The sequence below is a fragment of the Linepithema humile genome, chromosome 5 (assembly GCF_040581485.1).
Source record: "Linepithema humile isolate Giens D197 chromosome 5, Lhum_UNIL_v1.0, whole genome shotgun sequence".
Taxonomy (NCBI): domain Eukaryota; kingdom Metazoa; phylum Arthropoda; class Insecta; order Hymenoptera; family Formicidae; genus Linepithema; species Linepithema humile.
Window position 1 is genome coordinate 19616353 of NC_090132.1, and position 22198 is coordinate 19638550.

At 36.4% G+C, this 22198-nt stretch overlaps 1 protein-coding gene across 15 annotated transcripts in view; it reads left to right on the forward strand.

The window, feature by feature from the left end:
• The window catches only part of Dys (Dystrophin), a 419847-nt gene that overhangs the window by 355745 nt on the left and 41904 nt on the right, over window positions 1-22198 (forward strand). For 13 of the 15 annotated variants that reach the window (XM_067355317.1, XM_067355318.1, XM_067355328.1 and 10 more), the window contains one exon: window positions 5576-5742. In XM_067355317.1, the coding sequence (XP_067211418.1) occupies window positions 5576-5742 (167 nt within the window). The remainder of the gene's footprint in view (window positions 1-5575; window positions 5743-22198) is intronic. The other 2 variants (XM_067355319.1, XM_067355323.1) reach the window with 1 other exon arrangement.

A 22198-nucleotide genomic window follows, 5' to 3' on the forward strand; every position in this document is an offset into this window, starting at 1 on the left:
GATCGTGATGTAAAATACAGGAAGAAAAATATTCCGTCGCACATAAGATGTGGTTCAAATTCAATTTTTCGTTCTTATATTTCTCATCTTTAGTTATCTTTTTTCTAAATTTTTTTTATCTTTTTACTAGAAATTCTAGCTATCAATTAAAGGAACCAAAATAATTGACACACTCACATAATAGAGAAAATACAATTTCCATTAACAGTCTAACTCAATAGTCTAACTTTCATAATTAAAATATACACTGAAATGTACCAATAAAATCTAGATTCTAGTGTGAAATCAGAGAATTAATTTTTATGATCCTTATTGATTTTATTGATAAAAATATGTTTTAATATACGAGAAAAATTCTATATTTTATTAAAAATACTTACATTATAAAGCTAACTTTATTTTGAATTTTATTTACAATTTTCTTTTTGCAATTTATATTGTGAATGATCTTTTGTGTGATGTAACATGTGTAATTGCGCAGGTGTCTTTTATATAACCATTGTGAACGATTCTTTTCTCTCGTACAGCATCATGTATTGTATCATAATATCATTTCAAGTATTCGACTCGGAGATAAAACTTCCAGCCGGCAGTGTTAACGTGACTCTATCGGGAACCGATATGAAGGGTTTCGAGAGCCAGTTATAAGTATTGTATATACTTTTCAGTTTTCATTCTGTGTCGGCAATACTGAAAGCCGTGAAATTTAGACGAGATGTTTTATGCATATCGCGTCGTCCCTGATTGAATAAGAACAGGAAAAATGAAGGAAAGTACTAAATAATACATCAAGATAAATCCGACTTTTTTATTCATTCGCGATCAAACATGTGGAGATTTGCTCTAAATCATTTTAATTAAATTTTTGAATATGAATGAAATTTTAGTATTAAATAGTATTATAAATTTAACATAATAAAGATTGATTTTTTAGATTCTTCGTCTAATTCTATGCTTTTCAACCGGGTCAATTATTTTTTAATATATAGTCTAGATATTGTTGAATACTAAAGAATAGAAGTGCTAATTTTTTAGTCTCTTATAAGCTGAAACCATTTTGAGAATCTCATTATGAAAGTATTTATGTAAAGGAAATTAATATATTCACATTCTCTTTTCGTAATAATCTAGAAACCTATGTGAAAGCAAGTCAGCCTTCATATTTCTTCATATTTGTGCTTTATTTTTTAAAAGTTTTCCAAGTTTATAAATATAATGTTTTTATTTAATTTTTGTGAGAGAACAATTATTTGTATTAAGTTGGTTAAAAAAAAAGTAACTTTGACTTTGTAAACGCAAGTTCGTCGCAAATCACGTGGGGTTCTCAATCGAGTTACGAATATCGTAGTACATCAGTGCCGATGGAAGACGGAAATTTTAGAAGAGACGTCCCCGAGGAGAACCGGAAACTTGTACATAGAACTCGCTGAAATCCCGGAGGAAGTACGACGCGGAATAGCACTAACACGTTTCTCTTTTTAACCTGCGTAATCAGTCAATACAGAATACTTACTTTTGAATAGTTCATTATTGAACACAGATGTCGGCTATTATTATTAAAATCGGAATAACTATAAAGTTTCCGTTGCAACGAAACTTTCCGTATATGCCAATCGATTGCGTTTAAATGACCAATTATTTATGAAATATGTGAAAGCGTGTGGAATATATAATGTTTTTATTGCGATCTTTACATAATAAATAACTTTTTAATAACGAGAAGTAGCGGGAAGAGGTTTTTATAGATTATTAGTAAGTATATGCATACACGATTAATGATGTGCAAATTGTTCGTTAATCTTCATTGGAATTATTCGATGAGTTTTGAATGAACATATCGGCTTAGTAATAATGATTATCGTTTATCAGAATATTGCGCAATTGATGCCAAATATTCAGATAGGCAAAATTATAACAACCAACAATAATTTAAGCTGGTTTTGACGAAAAATTCATTAGTCTCTGTCAAAATGTGATTTAATTACTTTCGAAGTATATCCGCACTGTTTATTAATGTTAGTGTTATCTATACGATAGAGATTCAATGCGGGATTAAATTGCATTCAACATTAACAATTAATAAAATCAATATCTTTATTTAAATATATATAATATACATCGATATTTATTTTTTTTTAATTTTCTAAATGTGAAGAGTAGAAATCCAGTCATATTTTTAGTACACTTCTCGTATTTTATTCAATCATTTCTTGAGATAAAATGTCATGTCACCCGTGATATTTTATGATAATAAAATTTCACGGGTGACATGGCTATTTATTAAATATTAATATTATTATTAAAGTTATATACGATACATTAAGTCATTGTTATATTTACGATACTAACAGAACGACTACTTGCCCGTTACTCAAATTGTTACTTGCCGACGAATTGTCTCATCGTCTCATCGTATCGCTTCATCTACATACAAGAAACATGCTCAATGCTGTTAGCTACGGTCATTGTCATTCAGAGTGCCGCATGTAATATTCGACATAAGATTCCGGAATAACCGTAACGATAGCTTCGCTTCGCGTACAACGGATTTGATCCCGATAACGATGGAGAGTGGCTCCTACGAGCGAGCAACTTTGCCATCGACCGCGCGCGGTTTCGCTCATTCTGTAGGAAGTCACGTTTCACGAAACGTGCGCGGCATCGGGTGCAACCGGCCCGACCGCGCAACGTCGATAAATTTCTGACGGAATAACATCGCGCCGTATTGTAGGCTGGATTATACAATCTCGACGTTGAATTCGTCGAGACGAATTATTCGCGAAGTTCGTCCACAGTCTCTGGTGCTCTCGGCTATTCAAAGTGCAGCCAAAATTGTGAACTTGCGCAAAACTTATTGATGAACTTCGTCTTTCGGTTTCATTAACGTCAAAGGTTTCGTTATTTTTAAATAATTTTTAAATGTAACAAAGTAATCAGGCTGTCAAATAATTAAATAAAAAGAGAGATTTTTTGTGTACATTTTTTTTTTGACACGCTTTTTGTATTAAGATGAATGAGATCCTGTCATACCGGAAAAAAAGAGGAAGACTTTTAATAGGTTTCCTGTTCATAGATTTCTGTGCCTTTCGTACATTCTGTAGTTATACCTATGGATTGAAGTCGAGAGTCTATACATCTTACCAGACGTGCGCGTCAATCAAGCTCCTTCCTACAATTGATCATGAATGATTGATTAGACGGAAATGGTTAATCGGGAATCGATTTTCTTCTTTTTGATATCGGCCCTTGTAGCTAAAAATATACCCCGAGTAACTTAATTCTCTAATACTGTCATAATCTGTCAAGGACAGAAATCTTCGATTATATCACTTTAAACAATTAGAAATTAAAAAAAGAACGAAAATTCTTTAAATTGAGTCAAACGCAAGCGATGAATATTGAGAACAATTTTTTAAACATCTTTAGATGTGTAAAGGTTTTAAAAAAAATTATTTTTTAATCGTTTCGAACAGTATATACATATATTTCAGACAAATGATGAATTAAATGATTAACTCCGAAAATTTTGCATTCCAAAAATCTGAGCTTCTAGATTTTTACTCGTATTGCTCGATAACAGCTGTGAGGTTTACACTCCATTTTCTAAAGAATCTCCGCCGTACTTCCGCCGTCACCTACTTTCTACTTCCTGGGGAATCTGGTGGCGAAGGAAGAAAGAATTAGCGAGACACACGGGGGATACGGATGGCGACGAGGATGGGAAGTCAGAAAGTGGGAGCTAGATAAACTAGTGGCGTACGTGCCCGGAAAGTAGAGCGTCAACTGTTGAATAGATGGCTTAGCGATGAGGAGCACGGTCGCCTAATTCAATTCGCCGCAAACAGTTTTCGGGGGACGTCCTTTTTTGTTCGATCTGTCTTGTTGTTTTCCGCGGTCGCTCAGCTTTCAACACCACCGCTCCTTTTGCATAGAGGAGAAGCCGCGTTTCCGATTCGACTGTTCCATTTCACCTGTCGGTCTCGGCGAAGAGATTGGTACCTGATAGCGTAGAAAGAAAACGTTAGATCGCATTTCTTATCGGAGGTAGCTCGAATCGTCCGGAGATACAAAATAAAAAGCTTTCTTTGGTACCGTGAGCTTTCACCGTTCGTGGATAACAGTTTGATAGCGAGTATCAAGGTATCTGCAAGAAGGAAAAAGAATCGTTGGCGTTTGTAATGGCGTTTTATCGTGTAAAACGTGTAAAATAGTATTGATGAAACATTGTGGAACTTAGAAAACAATCTAAATGTGAAGGTTATTATATTTGAGGTTTATCTTGTCTAACGAAAATTTATTTGAAAAATCAGTGACTTGGAAAATTACAATTGAAACAAATTGATTTTTTCGCACTCTTTTTATTTGAAAAAGTTTTCGACGAAGGAAAGTTGTAACGAGAATTATAAAGAGAATTATAAAATAACTTCCTACTTGCAATCTTCATTATTTGTATTATCAAAACAATAACGTTAATTATTAATTATCGCCAAAGTTTTGTGCACGGAAATTCTCCACGCATGTACGTCAGGACAGTGTAACATATGCGTGTAGTTTTTGCAACAAACTATTTTCATTTTCCTCGCACGGCGAACGTGCGCCGCGCTTTTCCGCGACGACTTGTTATCCATTAGCCGTTTCCTAGATTGATCGATCAATTCCACGTGACACGAAAGATAATTGCGGCCGCGTCCTGATGTCGCGCTTGAAGCGAATCGTTTTTCCCATCTTTTAATATCATCAGTGCACCTTTATCGCGAGATTTACTGCCGAGCGTATCTCGCTGGAAACCCGTAAAAATGCAGAGGTGGCGCGCGGATTACCGGCGCTCACTGAGTCGCACAAGGAATCTTTTTATTTTTCGCCAACCAGAAACCCGTGCCGGCCACGTAACGAAGCGTTAGAAGCCGACGTAGCTCCAGCTAGCTATCCGGGCCTATCGCCGGGAATTAATTGTCCTATGAATCACGCATCGTATCATGCAGTGGACAGTTTTTATGTGCATGTTTAGCATTGATAACGCCGATGCCGCACCTATATGCCGTTGGTCGTTGGCTTCCTATCTATCGCGTGTTATGTTGATTTATGTTCGCGATGTTGCCCTAGCTGGTCTTCGCCGCGATTCATCCTGTGCATCCGCGTTTAATCGTCTGACCGCGCAAATTTATCGATCGACAGCGCTGAGAAATCAGGAAGAAGATACATTTTTGCGCGACTCGGTCAATTCGATCTCTTTTTTTTGTCTTTCGTGAATATGTGCTTGTATATAAATATCAGCGTGTTGAATCGCGGCGGGAAGATCACATCTTTGCCACAAATATCTTTTCTTTTACATTAGATATAATAACCCAATAGTTCTTCAAACATTACTAACTGATGTTATCTTTTTAAAACACAAATAAGTTGGAAATATTATTTTAAGTTCTCACTGCTTTTAACAAACATTTAAAAATACGTAAAAATTTTTTAGTAATGTATAATGAAATAACGAAAGCCTGTATATAATATAACACTTTCTAGGTTTACCGTAGGAAACGCTCTACGACTTATCTTTTATTTGTTTATTTTTTTTTTGCAGCAGGCAGAGAATTGGATGGCGATTCCAGAGGATACAGAAGCGCCGAGGAGCAGGCGCGTGAATTGACGCGAAGCATTCGCCGCGAAGTGAATAAACTTTCGGAGCAGTGGAACGCTTTAATCGAACGTAGCGATGCGTGGAAGCGGAAACTTGACGACACTGCTAACGTGAGTACCTTACTCCATTCTTACTTACACAGAAAGCCGCTTACCCCCGAAGTGTGTTCCCTGATATGAATACCAATCTTTTGCATTTCACGGAAATAAATCCCGGATTGGCTTTCAAATCGGGTATATACAGATCAAAAAGCTACTTTAAGAAATGATATTTTCGAATCTTGAACTTTCGACGTGCGAGGCATTAATTTTGCCCAAACGGCGGAAAGATAAAGTCGCGTGAATCGCAAAATTACATAAATAATTATATACGGATTTTTAAATTGTTGAAGCTAAAAATTTGCATAATTATCGATAACTAATCACTTATTTAATGCGTGCACAAAATTTAATAATGTAGGAAAAAGATAAATCTCGTCAACAAAGATTAATCGATGTATAATAATAATTTTACTACGTGATTTCCGTAAAATAAACGAGTGATAAGTAATTGTTGGAAAATAAATTATACTTAAATATGAAATTTTTTTATTTATGATACATCTCGATGGGCAGATAAGAGAGGCGATGCTTCCAGACACGAGTTTTACAAGAATTAATTAGATATTTTGTTGCTGGGCGTAATATGCAAACTTAAATTAAGCGCGAAACTTAAAGTTTTCCTGTGGCGGCGAGCGAATGCGAAAACTTTGATTTATATCCCCCGTGTTATATGCCGCGATATTATGATAGATCGAGAGAGACAGATAAGTCTATATAATATTAAGTGCCAACGGAAGTTGCTCCAGAATTCATCAGCTTTATGCAACACAAAAAGAGATCAGCAAGAATCCTTTTACCCCTTATTTTATCAACATTTTGTCGTAAAACAAACTTAAATAACTTTATAAAATTGCAAGAAGACAATATAAATGATACAAATTAGTGAGATTTTTTGAAACTACTAGGTATTTTTTAAATACTTTTATAATCTAATCTAATCTTCTCTCTTAATAACAACAAAGGAAAGACGAATTCTTCTTTTACTAATTTAACAAATATATAAATATGAGGTACACCTTGCGACTCTATATTTTTTACGTTTTTTACACAAAGCTGCAAATTTTCTTAATCAAATTTTACTTAAATAAAAAATCTGTTACTTTTTTTCAATATATAACCGGAGCATGTATGACAAACGCGAAACATTCATATTTAGCTTTAAGAAGAATTTTATAAGAGGTCAATGACGACAATGTTACGAACCTCAATTTTTCTCTTGTATCGTTTTATGATTGCCATTGCAATTTTCTCGATGAGAAGTTCCATTTGTCGGAACGACTTGCGTCCTAGAGGGAGCAACCGGACCGTTTATTGGTGAGCACTGAGAAAAGACGTTCGGAAACGAGCTGCCTCGTAGTAAAGGCGATCCTTAGATGCGTTCCTGCTCAATCGACGCTCGTGTCGCGTCTAATGCCACCGAAATCTCGAGCTCGCGTCTTTTTCGATATCGGAAATGGCTCCCATTTCCTAGATGTCCATTTAATCGGGGCTCAACTTTGTATCGCGCGTGTGTCTCATTGTGCTTAGTAGATAACAGAATACAACTATTCTACGAAATTAAGGAAGTATATCTTCCAATATTGTGAGAAACGCGAAAACCGTCTCCCAGCTAACGACATTATTTAAAAAAGAACATCGATATAAACACAAAAAAAAATTTGTGAAATTTTTTTTAAAAATCTACTTTTTTCAGAAAAGCTTAAAGAAAATTTTACTATTTATTTAAGCTTTGAAAATTTCACTATTGGCAGACTTTATTTTTCAAGACTTTTAATTGTACCTTTAATTACGATATTTAATACTAAATTTTACGTTTTATATTTATATAATAATTAGCAAGATATTTAATATCGGAGCACGATTTGAATGTAGAAAATTCAAGAGTGATGCGGAAGGACGCAATCAATTATTAAGTGAGGAAAATTTGACGACCGAGTTCATCAAAGAATGCGCTTCTCAAGTTTAATGCAAACCTTACGAAGCGCCACCTCGTGTATACGTTCTTGAGCGAAAAGAGCTTCGCTCCGGTGCAGTCCTCTTCCGTGAAACCGTTTATAAGCATTCGCAAAGCGAAGAGGCGAGATCTCTTCTCCTTCGTTGCTCCTCATCCAGAGAAGGTCGAGAATTTATTATCGGGCGACAGTGCGACGGGGGCGGGTGTGTATTCGCGATGCATCGATAATCGTGTTCGATTCATCGCTCTCAGGTGCCCAGATCCGGGCGTCGATCGGCGGTGGATCGGAGACGTTAAATCGCGCTTTCACGACGCTCGCGCGAGCTTGTATGCGCGTCGTTGTCGAGGTTTAATGCATCCTTTCGTGGGTGGAATCGCGTCGACTTCCCTCCCCTTCGTTTCCCTACTCCTGCGCTCCGTCCCAGCTTACCTCCTCCGTCGCACTTCGTTTTCTTCTCTTTCGTGCGGCATCACACCCTCGGTCTCATAAGCGGTTTTACGATTTGCATCCCGTTCGTGAAAGACCAATGCTTGAGTGCGACTGAATATTCCACGACTGCATTTCACAATGTCGTTCGAAAATGAACTCTCCGAGCTCTGTAGCTTTTCCAAAACTGTTCAGTTTTAAATTTTACTTATTTTGCTTTTACGTACAGTTTGGATATACATGTATATTTGAGCGGATACACGTGTTTTAAGATATTTTATATAGATTTTTTTATAAAAAGCCTGGGCATGGTTGTTTTATCTAATTTAATCGCACAAAATTTCTTTGATCAAAATTATTTGAATTTGGATAAAAAGAGGTGATCATTATTGTGATAATTCCTTACACATCATTGACTATAATATCAATTTTTTCTTAATTTTTCAAAGCTACATTCTAAGTTTGTCGATGTGGGAAATATTTTCAAATGCGACAAGATTCCACTTGCAGTAGTGTGATACTCGAACGGAGCGCGACGCGTACGCATGCCAATTGGCTGGAATTCACGATGCGTGTACGCAATATTGTCTGCGTTGCACGCACACGTGGCAGTGCCCTGATCGCATAGTTGCAAAGCGAGTAGCTTGTACATATCGATAATGCAAGATAATGTAACGACAACGTCCGTTGATCCTCGTTTAGTCAGCTGTCCAGCGTGCGATTTATCGGCTGCATTTGTGGGAAAAATTTGTCTGCCGGTTCGCAATAAAACGATGACGACGGATAATTGATAACCTTGATTCGGATAGACGCACACACGCGTACGAGGGATCATAATTAAAAACTTTTATCGGACACGCGAGATGAATGTCGAGTGTGATGTAATTAAACCGTAATGGACGACTAAATGACATGTTGAGCTGGTAATACAAATTGTAAAGTATTAATTGACTTTATACGACGTTAACGGCAATTTATTAGTCAATTACCTTACTATCTTTTACAGACATTAAATATGTTCTAGAAAGAGAAGAAGAAAAGAATTGCATATGTTCTGACTATATATAATATATAGATAATAAATATTACCAATAATGGAATTGCTAGCATCAACAATTAAAATTATTTTTTAGTATTTAGTTATCGTAAGTATACTTTATTTTAATATAAATTTTACTCGTAATAGTTAAAATATTAATTTTAAACTCCAAAAAGTGCATATAAAACGCTTAGCAATAAATTTTTGAGAGAGAAAACCGTTTAGGAAGGATTATCTCTCTGAATTCAGTCAGTGAATTAGAACATGTGCGCGCTCTATAACACTATGCGTATTAAAAGATTAATTAAACATAAATTATAATCAAAACTGAGCAGTAAAATTATTAATTAAGAAATCATTTATGGAAAAATGATCGTTAATGAATGATGCACTACAACATTTCGCCTTGTTAAATAAATCGGGTATAATAAATGACATTATTATTTTACATCTGAATAGTCGGCCATACATTTAACCCGAGATTTAACGATTTCGACGAAGAAGATAATAACGCCTTTTTAACGAGTCCTAAAATAACATCGACCCGTTAGCACACCGAGGAATCCGTTTAAATATAATTTGAGTTCACCATCGTCTATAAGCGTCGGCGTTTTATGCTCTTCGAAATGTTTGAATAGTTAATTAAGTTTATTTCCGCAATTCGTCATCAGAGGATTCTGATATTTTATTATATCTACATCACTGTTTCGTCTGTTTATGTAATTCATGGGACTTTCTAAGACCAGAAAGTTTTCAATTTCCAATAGTTTAAGATTTTGATTTTATTTAATTATATGTACAATATTTATTAACTTTATATAATTTTTTTTTAATTTAACGTCTCGTTTAATTATTGTTTATGTAAAAATCTAATTTAATCAGTTAAAAAAAGTCATCTTGTTGCAAATTATACATGAATACACCCCGTTAAGGAGGTCCCCGATCGCTTCTAGTAGCAAGACTTAATTGCAAGATACATATTCATTAAACTGTTTATTTATTCTGGTTATTGCGACTCGGAATAACCATCAACTAGTTCCTTATTCGGTCTGCGCGCGAGCCGCATCTATAAAATCGTCACGTCTGGGTAAATAAGCTCTTCAAAGGCTCGATGACGAGACTCTTTTCGTCGTTGTATTCCATACGAGTTTCTGTAATGTCGGCCTGCGACATTAATAACTGACACGCGTTTATCGCTCGAAAGCAAACGCGGTCCAGCCGGCCGGCGTGGGCGTCAAGCATTGAATAAATGGAAAATTCTTTGTGGATGGTATGTAGTACTTGTCGATTAAAAATGCATCCAGTTAACGGTTGTGTGACCGATACAATGTATCCGGAAGATCAAAGTTTCCGCGCAATCAGAGGAGGCTGCGTCACGAATGCATAATTCATGAGCGAAACACAATTTAACTTTTAAATTCCACGTTCCCGTCGTTCCTACCCTCTTGCCGTCCTGCCTTTCGTCGCGCTTTAATTATCGGCTATCTGGTAATTACGGACGACACCTTCTTTTTGGTCGCCGAGATATCGTCCGGAATTCGCTGCAGCCTTATACTAATTTGACTTCCTATTGGCCAGCTCAGCGCGCCCGAATCTCTCAAAATAGTTCGCGATGCAAACCAGGCGATGCAAACTAGGCGAAGCAAAATGTTTCTTGGATAATTCTCTCTTTAATTGAGAAATCGGTATGAGAATGATCGATGCTTAGTCGATGATTGACCTGCGATTTCATAGAATTTTAAGTAAAAACCGTTATATGCAGTCTATTTCGATATTTTTATACATATTACGATATCCGGCTTTAAAACCTATTTTTATAAAATAAGCTTAATTGAAGATAAATTCAGTGCAGACCAACAAACTTTAGAAAATATAACAATTATATATGGCACTTTGCCAAATTGTATTTTTAAATTAGTCTATTTTCGTCAATGGTTTTAATATCTCGGAATTTTTTTAATCAAAGAATTAATTAAATTTATCCGCGAAAAAAATCTGAACATTCTTTTCGGACGAATGCGGAAAACTCATTTTATACCGGCGCAAGGATGGCTGCGAACATGTGTTTCTTATGAATCTTCGTCATTGTACGCTCCGAAAGTTCTTTCATCGTAGACAAAGGAAAAACATTACAAACTTAACATTATGAGTTCTGCTGCTGTAATTTCTCAACTGCCGACAACAAAACATATATCGACATATATTAAAAAGTCTTTTTCTGGAGTTGATAGACGTGCATCATTTATTACTAGCGCAAAAGTTTTATCTTGGAAATATGAAACGAAATGAAACATTCTTTGAAGGTGCAGAGCTGCTGGAAACTATTTTGTATAAATAATATGTGATGACCATTCATCACGAAGGAGTCATGGACAATATTTCCCGAGGGACAATAAAATTGTCGTTCCGCAATAACTGACAAACGCCATATGATATTTCGCGATAACAAATGTTATGTTACTTTGCGTTAATTTTACATCACGATATTAGAAAAGTAAAATCTGCATAGGCATAACTTATTCAGCTGTTATTTGAGTTTTGTATAATTATTCATTTTTCTTTATAAAACATTTAGAGAAGTATGTAATTTTTTTATCGTTTTTCGGTGGATAGCTTGCGTGTGGGAAATAAATAGAAAAATAAATCTCTCGATCCCATCGACGGGTCAGAGCGGGGGGGGTGGAGCGCGCTCCGGGAAGTGCTGCGGGAGGGGGTGCGAGAGCGAATGGTTGCAATCGCGAGATATCCAGGTTTAAGCTCGAAATTAAGCCGAACCGAGCAATCCGAGTCGTCCTACCGAGGAATTCTCCTCCGTAGTTAGGTATGCAAAGCAGGAAGCAAGGCAAGAGGAAGCCTGGCCAGGCCCAATCAGAGAATATAGCCGGCGGCACAATTGTGTGCGCGGGGTGGCGCACACGGGGCATATACATACAGGCACACAGGCGCGACATCGCCGCGCGTCCACAGGCACGTAACACACTTACCTAGGGTGGGTCAAATGAATGAATGAATGCACACACGTATCTGGGCCGGGCCAGCTGTGGAAACTCAAACACCATCTTTCGTATTATAACTGCACCATCGGATTATCTTCCAAATTATTCCGGATAGCGCGTCCCCACTGTTGAAACGGCACAGCAATCTGCGCGTTTTGTTTAAAAGTACACACCTCGGTAGCACGTGTGAACTCACTCGTCTCTCTCTCTCTCTCTCTGCCGAATTGGAACATTATTTATATAAATATATTTAGCATTTATTATTTTTCATTTCACTTCACGCAGTTTAAGAGAATAAGATAATATACTTTTCTAAATGCAACGGGAGTACGTTGCTCTTTCAGCTTTTAATATTTCCGGCATGCGATATGCTAAAATATCTTTATAAAAGTTTAATATTTCCGTACATGTGAACGTTGAGAAGACAGCTTCTCCATGGCGATTACCGTCTCGCCACAATATTGGCGAGGAACTCGTTTTCGAACCGGTAATGGCTAATCAATTGCGTTATATAGAATCGTATACGGGGTGGTATATATAGACACATGCGGCGCATGTACATTTCCCTGAGCGAAACGATAGCACTTCCGACGACGCTAATACCTCGGGCACTCGCATCGGTATCAATCCAGTTCTCGACGAGCGGGTACTTAATCAGTCAATTAGCGGCCGACCGCTAATTAGTTAATTACGAAGCAAATTTGTTGCCAGCAAACTATAGTGCCGCACAAGTTTCATATATATATATATATATATATATATATATATAATATGTGTGTGTGTGTGTGTGTGTGTGTATCCATAAGTAGAGGAACTGATTGGTCGAGACGTCTGTGTTATTGCTATCGTCGACGATGACCTGTGCAGACCATTACATATATCATCATGAGACATACTTGTTCCACCACTTTACGTACGCGTCGACATATTAATGATTTCGACATTACGCCATTCGATAATCTCTCGACAGCCTCTCGGCTCACGACGAGATGAGGAAAAAATATTTTCCATTAAGCGTCTTAATTAATATCTGATAATTCATGAACGTTCCACGATATAATTTATCAATCGCTGCTAATAACTCTATTGCTAGTGCGATTTGCATCGTATAGTCCTTATTTCTGACAGCGTATATCAAGAACCGTTAAGAAATAATTATCGAACAGTCTGTGTACATGTTCTTGAACTCTCTTACGAAATTGTTAGGCAAGTATTATATGATAACTTTGCACGCTTTGATTACAGAGTGATAATATCCTTCGACTTCCTTAATTAAAGATTGTGCAAAATACGTGATCTTGAAACAAAAAATCAATAGATATTGCAAGTGTTGTATACTTTAGAAATTGAAAGCGGTTACCCTGTGCTTCGTTGATTTTTCTGCAAAAATTTAATAAGCCTTATAATATTTAATGGTGTAATGATATAGCAGTGACTTTAATGATGTAAATGTGATACATATATGTGATATGAAGAAGAATCTCTCAAAAGATTGATATCATTGAAATTAAGTAGGCGACGATTCTATAGAACAACCAGTAGAACTCACCGTATCCACTTAGCGCTGATCTATCATACAGGCAAACTTCACGTATCACTCAGCATTTATCGATTTCGATTAACATGCTCGCCATACATCGTAAGACATAGAAATCGAGTAAATTTACATATCTAATCGTTGACTTACGACGCGCCGTCCATTATCGGCGAGAAACCACGATGTGAGAAAGCTCGAAGTAATTCGAATTAAAAGTACGACCGGAAGCGGCTGCTTACGGGCGTTGATTACACTCGCTCCCGTTCCCTCAAGTTCAACGACGCGTTAAATTCAACTCGCACCGGCGCGGCACGACGCGACGCGACGTCCAAATATACGCGACTCGCGTTTCAAGTTCAACGCACCCGCATACTGGCGCGGTGCGGCGCAGCTCGTCGTGACGCTCACGCGACGTCTTTCCGTAATTCCGTATCTTGTGCAAATACTTGCAGGCATAATAAACTGCGTCATGATCCGCACCGCTGATAATCGGGTGAAACGCGTACCATCTCGGTGATCTTTAGCGAATCGATTTCGGGTTGACTCGCTGCAATCCTAAGAATATTTCTAATTATCTTCGAAGCGCAATATCGTATACCGCGAGAATATGACTGTGCGAAAAAATAAGCATAACATGCATATAAAATTATTTTTTTAATTTTATAATTAAAAATTTATTTTTCGATAAATATTTGAAATAGCTACATTAAGTCGTGGTTTAGAAAAATCATTATCTGTAAATGAAGTAAATCTGTTTCGATCATAGAAAAGAAAAATTAATTATACTATTTGTGATATACGCTTTCGTCATTTTCAAAAAATAAAACTATAAAGCAAAAAAATATGTATATATATACATATTTAATGCATGTTTATAAATATTTGAAAAGTCTCTGCAAATGATACACCACAGTATTCATTAATAGTTACGAAAAATTTAAACGTATGTATAAACTGATCCATCAAAATCAAAAAGATATGAACCAAAATGTGCTTTAAATTTACTAGAGTGAAGGTTTGCAAATACTCGTGAGTATTTCACGAGTTAGTGTAAGAGAGAATCGAAATTTAAGAACCAGAAAAATATGCAAAAAGAACAGTCGGTCGATCGCGAAAATCTAGACGGAAACCACCACGACAACCCGGCGGCGTTCCGCGGATGCTGTAATATCGCATTGTAACGTTGCCAGCTCTCCGACTCTCTTGCATTAAACATGAGCTATATATCGGCATTGTGTTCTATACATAGACCCGGGCTAAATTTACATTATGTTTATGTGGCTAGTAATTGAACAGGACGTGTCAGGGTTGACATGCGAGAGCGCGCGGCTGCGCGGTGGTCCCCGTGAGATTCGAGAACAAGGCCTCATCGTCGTCGTCGTACTATGATTCTATTCCAAATATTGTACATAAGCGTGGTACTTCATGACAAAAGTCGCATTACAACTTTATAACAAAAATCAAATTATGAGAAAGTTTGCTAATCATTAATAGCGTGACAGTGGTGACAAATGTGCCAGCGATAACACAACTTTGTCAAAATTCTTACTTCTTAATTTAAATGTGGAAAATTCAATTGTTACAAAAATTTATTTTATTTTTTAAGCATAAAATTTAAATTTAAATAAGTAGCGAATCGAGTATATGTTGATTTTTTTATATACACAATTTATTTCACGCTTTTAATCGACACTTTTATCTGCGTTGGAAAACTTTTATTTTATTTGCACTCTTTTTGATTGAATATTTCATTTGTATCGTTATAATATCTAAAACACACACATCAAGTTGGCACGTATTAAGGTATTAAGGTAGGTCAGAGACTTGTAGCTTATACTCAAGGAACAAGAAAGTAGAAAACCATGTCGCTTTCAACCATTGAAGTCGTCTTTATCTCGCATTTCAATCGCTTTCAGTTCTACTGAATAAATCGTTGTAGCTCTTTTGTCATGTAAATGAACCGTTCATTGTATGCGATTTGTCAACTAATCCCTGAGTTAAATTTGTGATTCATGAACGACATTCTTTGAAATATATAGAAAGAATTCTACAAATTGCTATTGTATCTATACCACGACTTGTTTGCGAAATCAAAAGTTTGTAAGCAGCGAAGTTTGCAAGAGTATCGATTTTGCAAGTATAAAAAGATCATAATTCATACAGTTCAAACAAATACATTAAGATACTCATAAAAGTATTGTACAGTCCTGTTTAAGTATTAATAACCTAATCTAACAGTTGCAAAGAAAAGTTTAAGAAATATAAAAGCTTAACAAATTTCTCCATTATTTACCATTATTAATATTCTATAAAAGTTTATAAAAATGAAAGTTTTAGAGCTGCAGCTTCTTTACGAATGAAGAAGTGCTTATATAGTCGCTATAATTTTCACGTTTTATTCTTATTACCGATAGTAATCTATTACTGATTGATGAGGCCACCGCTTTAATATTCCACGTTAAAATAAAATTAATGATTTTGCGTATCGGAATTGACATAAGAAAAATGCAAATTGTAGGTAAATTATACATTCTTTGTACGCCTTATAAAGTTGAACTCGTTCAAGTAGCCATATCTGATCTAAAGATGAGCCCGGATGTACAAGTTTACTCACGACGCGCGACGTGTAATACTTCAAACTTGAGCCATATCACGTATCTGTCCCGCTTCCATTGGTCAATGTTACCTCTACATTCTATTGCGTACAATAATCACGTGTTCGACATGCAGTCACAGTTTGCGCTCGAATATTGATTTACAATTACGCACGGATGTCACTTTGAGCTACTTAGCGCACAATAACGCATTAATGACCGATCAAATAAATTGATGCCCGTAAACGATTATGTGTACTCACCGCCTGTATCCAAGAGGATAAAACGCGGAAAATGATGGCGATCGTAAGCGCTTCTTCATTAGAGCTTATACATGATCGCGCGTAACCATATACGAGAGATAAGCGAGCGCAATAAACGAGTAACGGATTAGTTTCAGCAATAGATAAAGCGAGTCGCGCGCTAGTTATATTAAATAAACTGCATGTGATAAATGAACAGGTTAATATTAAACTTTACTATACGCGGTCGCTGAATCATATTTATAATTGACGAGTCTGGTCGTTACTCACCGCTTATCCCAGTTTGGTTTATCCATGCACACGTGTATGTATTCATGCGTATGCAACTCTCGTGATGACGCTCAGATCAATAGCGCACATTTTTACTGCAAAAAAATACGCAAAGCGCAAAACGATGTCGGCGAAAATGGGACGAAAATGAATTGTTCTTCGTTCGAACGATCGTGACATTTGTGTGTATTGTTAATTGATCGGTTTACAATAAAGCAATTAATAAGTAATTAGAGCTTCGTCACTTAAGACATTAAAGATGGCAATTAAAGTTACGATAAATTATTTAATTATTGATTTAATTATAGTTATAATGTAACATATAACACATTAATATGAAAACATTTTTAACAGCGAAGAAGTAGCGAGTTGTACGAAGTGGAAATCTTATATAGGAAAATTTTTAATGTCTATATTTAATATTTATTAAAGGATTCATTAAAAAAATAATAAATAATACAGTATAATCATGCAATTTTTTATATTAAGATTAATGATCTGGCAATTTAAAAAGGTAATTAATATTTGAAAATGCATTGTCCTGAGAATAGAAGTAGCGCTCAGAACATCTCGAGATAACTATAATATCCGCGTGTATCGATCAATCTGAGACTCATCGGTGAAAGTCGTGATTGTCCAGTGGGTCCGTCGCAAATTCCCTACGAAACAAGCCGAGCGGCATCGAGATTAACCGAACGATCCGTGAATCCACGCAAGGAACGCCGGCTTCCGCTTCGTCGAGCGCGGGGCTTTCGTGCGCGCTCTCTCTCTTCTGCTGCGTTTGTTCCATTATTCCCACCCTTCCCGTCCTTTTCTCTTTTCCCCTCCGCGTTCGTTACACCCCACGATTTCACAGCAGCCGGCCCTATACAGACCCATCGGGTCTGACGTGCGTTCAGTCGGCGTTTCGCGCGAAGTGCAAGTGCGTGCGTACGCACGCACACACGCGTGAACGGATAAAGCGGCCAGGACTCGAAGTAAGGATGTGACAGTCGCGCTCGCGCTATTCGTGGAGGCCCACTACACTTCGCGTCGTGTGTGGGCGGCCGGCGGCAAAAAATAAAAAAGAATGTGCGAGCAAGTGTTGCGATCGGTAATTCAAGATATAAGAGAAATCTGGATCACTCGACGTGGATATAATATGATCGAAGTGTTCTAGTAAGATGAGCACCGCGAAAAAATTAATCGCTGCTAATCGTTACAAGTCATTTCGATTCTGTATCCACAAAATCGATAAAACGCGCACGCTGGCTGAAAATCAATAATTTATCATTAAATATTCAGTGAAATTTATTTTTGAAAGCAATTAAATGTGGATATTATCTTGGCGTGTTAGATGGTTGTTATTTTTTTAACCACTGTCTCGAGTTGTGAGGAAGAGCTCGAGAAAAATTGATTAATCTGAAGTGAAAATTGAAGTGATAGTAGATTTGTAATGTCAGAAGAGCTTTAAATTTATCGGTTGCGAATAGTGTTCCGATAATTGTTCTTTAGTAACTGGGCCTGTTTTAACATTCTCCGTTACGCGAAGGTAGATTAAACCAAAATTGAATTCTTTAGAATGTGCGCGAATTATTATTATAAACAATCATAAAAAAAGGCAAGGAGTAAGTATCCTTTTAAGAAGGATAAAATAAGCTTTAAAATATTGTACTGCACGTGTAAGATTTTCGCTAATTAGATTGATGATAAAGGAATGCTGCTTTACTGTGCACAAACCCGCGATGAATAAGCAGATGAAATTGGCCGAGGAAACGACCGGTTTCTGTATACGAGGGTCCCCCGGTTTCGACCATCCCACCTTTCTCGCTTTCCCCTTTTTTCGATTTACATACTACATATGAATCAAAGGCTCGCTTTGATCTGCTCTATTTTTTATTGCACACGAGAATAAAGATTCCTTTTGTTAGAAAGAATTAAGACAGATGTTTTGATGAGCGTTTAAGAGAGTAATAAAATCTTATTAAATTTGATTATTAGATTAAATTTGAGTGATATTTAATACATAATATTTTTTACGTGTAAATAAACATCCTTTTAAAATACCAATTCAGATTATTTTAAGTATTTATTATTGACGTTATATTAAATTTCGAAAATTGCGTGAAATGGAACAATTAAATTTTGATAGAAACAATTGTCTCTCAATTTTCAACAAAAGTTATCTCGTTATCAAACGCATTTGTTACCGAACATATATATTTATGGAGCTTTACGTACACTTCTATTAGTGAGATACGTGGCAGCAACAATTTATAGATCGTAATTTACAAATGTCTGGCTTTTAAAACTGCACTCTACGATCAGAGGAAGTTTCAAGGTTTCGAGCGCTTAAGAGTTTCCTGCTCTTCGAAGGTACCACCTTCTTTGAGATATTTGTCGAACGTTCGAATGCACTTGACGAAATGGATCTCTTTACAGGTCGTAAATGTTACTGCGGTCGCCATTCTTTCCTCAAGTTTGCTCATAGTACTTGAAGTCCTCTTTAATGGAGTGCTGGCTATCTCTTTTGAAACGTTAACGATCTAATGTCGTTCGTATCCAATTCTCGCTCGTATCACGATAGTTTTATATGGACAATGTCTTAATCTTGAAACTCGTCGATCAGTTCATCAATCAACCATAACTGATTTATCATTGAAGAGGAATAAGATAACAAATAAACCACATTGAATGACTTAAAAATTAAAACGCCATTTTTTGAAATGCTGAAACCCTTCGAGGAAAGCGACCTGGTCACGATGATTTATAAGATATTTGACCCACTTAAGACCAGAATTCGCATTTTCTACACAATCTCAGTAATTTCGTAAAGCGAGATTTTCTTTGCAATAGCGCACATTGCACGTGTCATTCTCAAGAGAATTCTTCAGGATGAAAGAAATTTCACAAGAAAGAAACAAAGCAATCAAGCAAGTAAAGGACATTTCGTTCAATTTGTAAACATGCGGAGCCAATTTTATCTCCACTGATAAAAGCTCTGTATAAAATTCCACCATAAAAATTGTCAGATTTGACGCGGAGTAACGATATTTATCTTACAGAATATAAATCATGGTATGCAGAATAATTCTGACTAGCCACGTGGACCGTGCAATAAATAGGACATCGTATCCCAGCGTGGACTTTAATGCATACATAATTTAATCGCGCATCACCGAGATCTGGTTTGCAGAAAGGACAATTTTCCGTTATAGTCTGGCTAGTCTGTTGTTCATGCGTGCAGACGCGAGAAATCCTGTTTTCACGATAAACTTGCGTTGTATATTCGTGCGTCGCGTCGCGCACCGGCAGCTTCTCTTCCCTCAAATAGAAATTTCTACCCTTGCTGCATCACACAGCACTACTACCAACCTGGCTCATTTTCTTTTATGTACTGTTGACCCCGTTTTTCCTTTCATCTTCCCAGCAAACGAATGATAAATTCAAAAACGCCCGGCCCGGTTCGTTTACAAGGAGCTCTCGCGTAAAAGATCGGCCCTCTTGCACCCTCGTCAAAGCTTGCCAAAAAAAATACCCCGTACATTTTCACGCATCGCTGCGCGAGAAAAACGCGAAAACACCAGAAAATTCGCAACGGTTTACGTTACAAGCATCGAATGGTATCATCAGTATCTTTATAAAAAAATCATTGGGGAATACTACTTTTTGTAGACTGTTCCGTTCCAGACATGCATTTTTCTGCAATACCTCACGCAAACTGTAATGTGTTATTCATAAAATTGTATTCGAATTACGTGTTGCATGAATACGTTTTGGCATGAATATTCTTTTCATATCACTGAAAATTGAAAGTTACGATCGTGACAGCCGTGCATTGTACTACTGATGTTTCCCTGTCGACAGCTCGAAACGTAACTATCAGATTCAAGCTGCTGAATGATTCTCGGTATTCTCTTCCCACGGCATGAAAGAATAAACAGAGTTGCCATGAGTACCGGATGAAGCGTAAAAAAATAAACGGCTAAAGAGATTACGCCCTCTTAAACTCGTGAAAATGCTGTGTATATTTTTTGCCACGAGTAATAGAAGTGTTTACAATTCGTGACTACACTTTCTATCTAACTGTTACGAATATCGGATTGATATTGCATGCGTGTATTATATTTTCACATATACAATAAAAATTTTAAAAGCTTATATGAGCAAGATTACTCGATATAATTTTTTTTAATTCTACTTGTGTATGGTTCAAATTAATTAAACATTCTTAAGGAAAATTTCAACACAACATTGATAATATGGACTTGAGATAATAATCACAAAATAAATACCTTTATAAGTATAAATTTCTGCAGTAAAAGTAGAAGTACCATTTTATCGTTACGCTCTTAAAATTTTGTTCTACTATAATAATTAAAATCAAGTAACTCTTCTTCTTTTAATATCTACATAAAAACATTAATTTATCTATAAATTTTTTTTAACTAGTTTTAATCATTATAAAAGCTTATCTTATAAAGTAAGACTTCTATCAAATCGTGACATGCATGCCGCGATCATGTTTGGGTCTTGTAGCCTTTGGAAAGTCGTGATATTTATCGTTCGAGCACTCAAACCTAAGCTGTGTTGGTCAAGCAAGTAGCCTCTTCAGAACGTGCATTCAGCGCGACCATATTCCTCTTGCGTCTCTTCGTGCGTTTACCGCAGGAGAGCCGCGGGAGCTGACAGCTGAATCGTCTGACCCATTTCTCTCTCGCGTCGTTTCGCAATGCATCACCAACATAACAGTCTTTTGTACATCTCGTATTGCTCTAGCGTGTGTTTTACTTGCGATACTAGAAATTAGCTGGACAAAGTCACACTTCCTTTCGCTTGCCAATGTTATTTCTATTCTCTCGAATTGACCTACAGACGCGCGAAAATTTTTACGAAGAATAATTTTAAGATATTTTGTTCTCTTTGTAGTAAAAAAATAAAAATTACTAATTCTTAAAAAATTTTTAGAAATAATAAACATATTTTTACCAATCAATACGTTTAAAGAGAATACGCTTCTGAAATATAAAACAACATTTCAATAAAATGAAATTTTGATTAAAGCTGACAATGAATTAACAATCTTAGTGTCAGATGATTTCAAAAATATGTACATACATAATGATTTTCATATGTGAACAATTCAACTAAATTCTTGGCCATCGCTTTTTAAACGCGAATAGACTCCGAAGAATTCGCACTTCATGTTTTATATTTAGCATCCACAAACCCGCTAGTTTTTCTTTTGTTGTTTGGGTTCGTCTTTATATTTATAGTCATGGGGATAAAATCGAGGATCAAGCGGTTATATTTAGCGAAGGTATTTTAAAAGCGCTCGTAAATGTGAAACACAGCGTCAACGTCAGAGGATGGAAAAAGGTTACAGACTCAATATAGAGGGCTAAC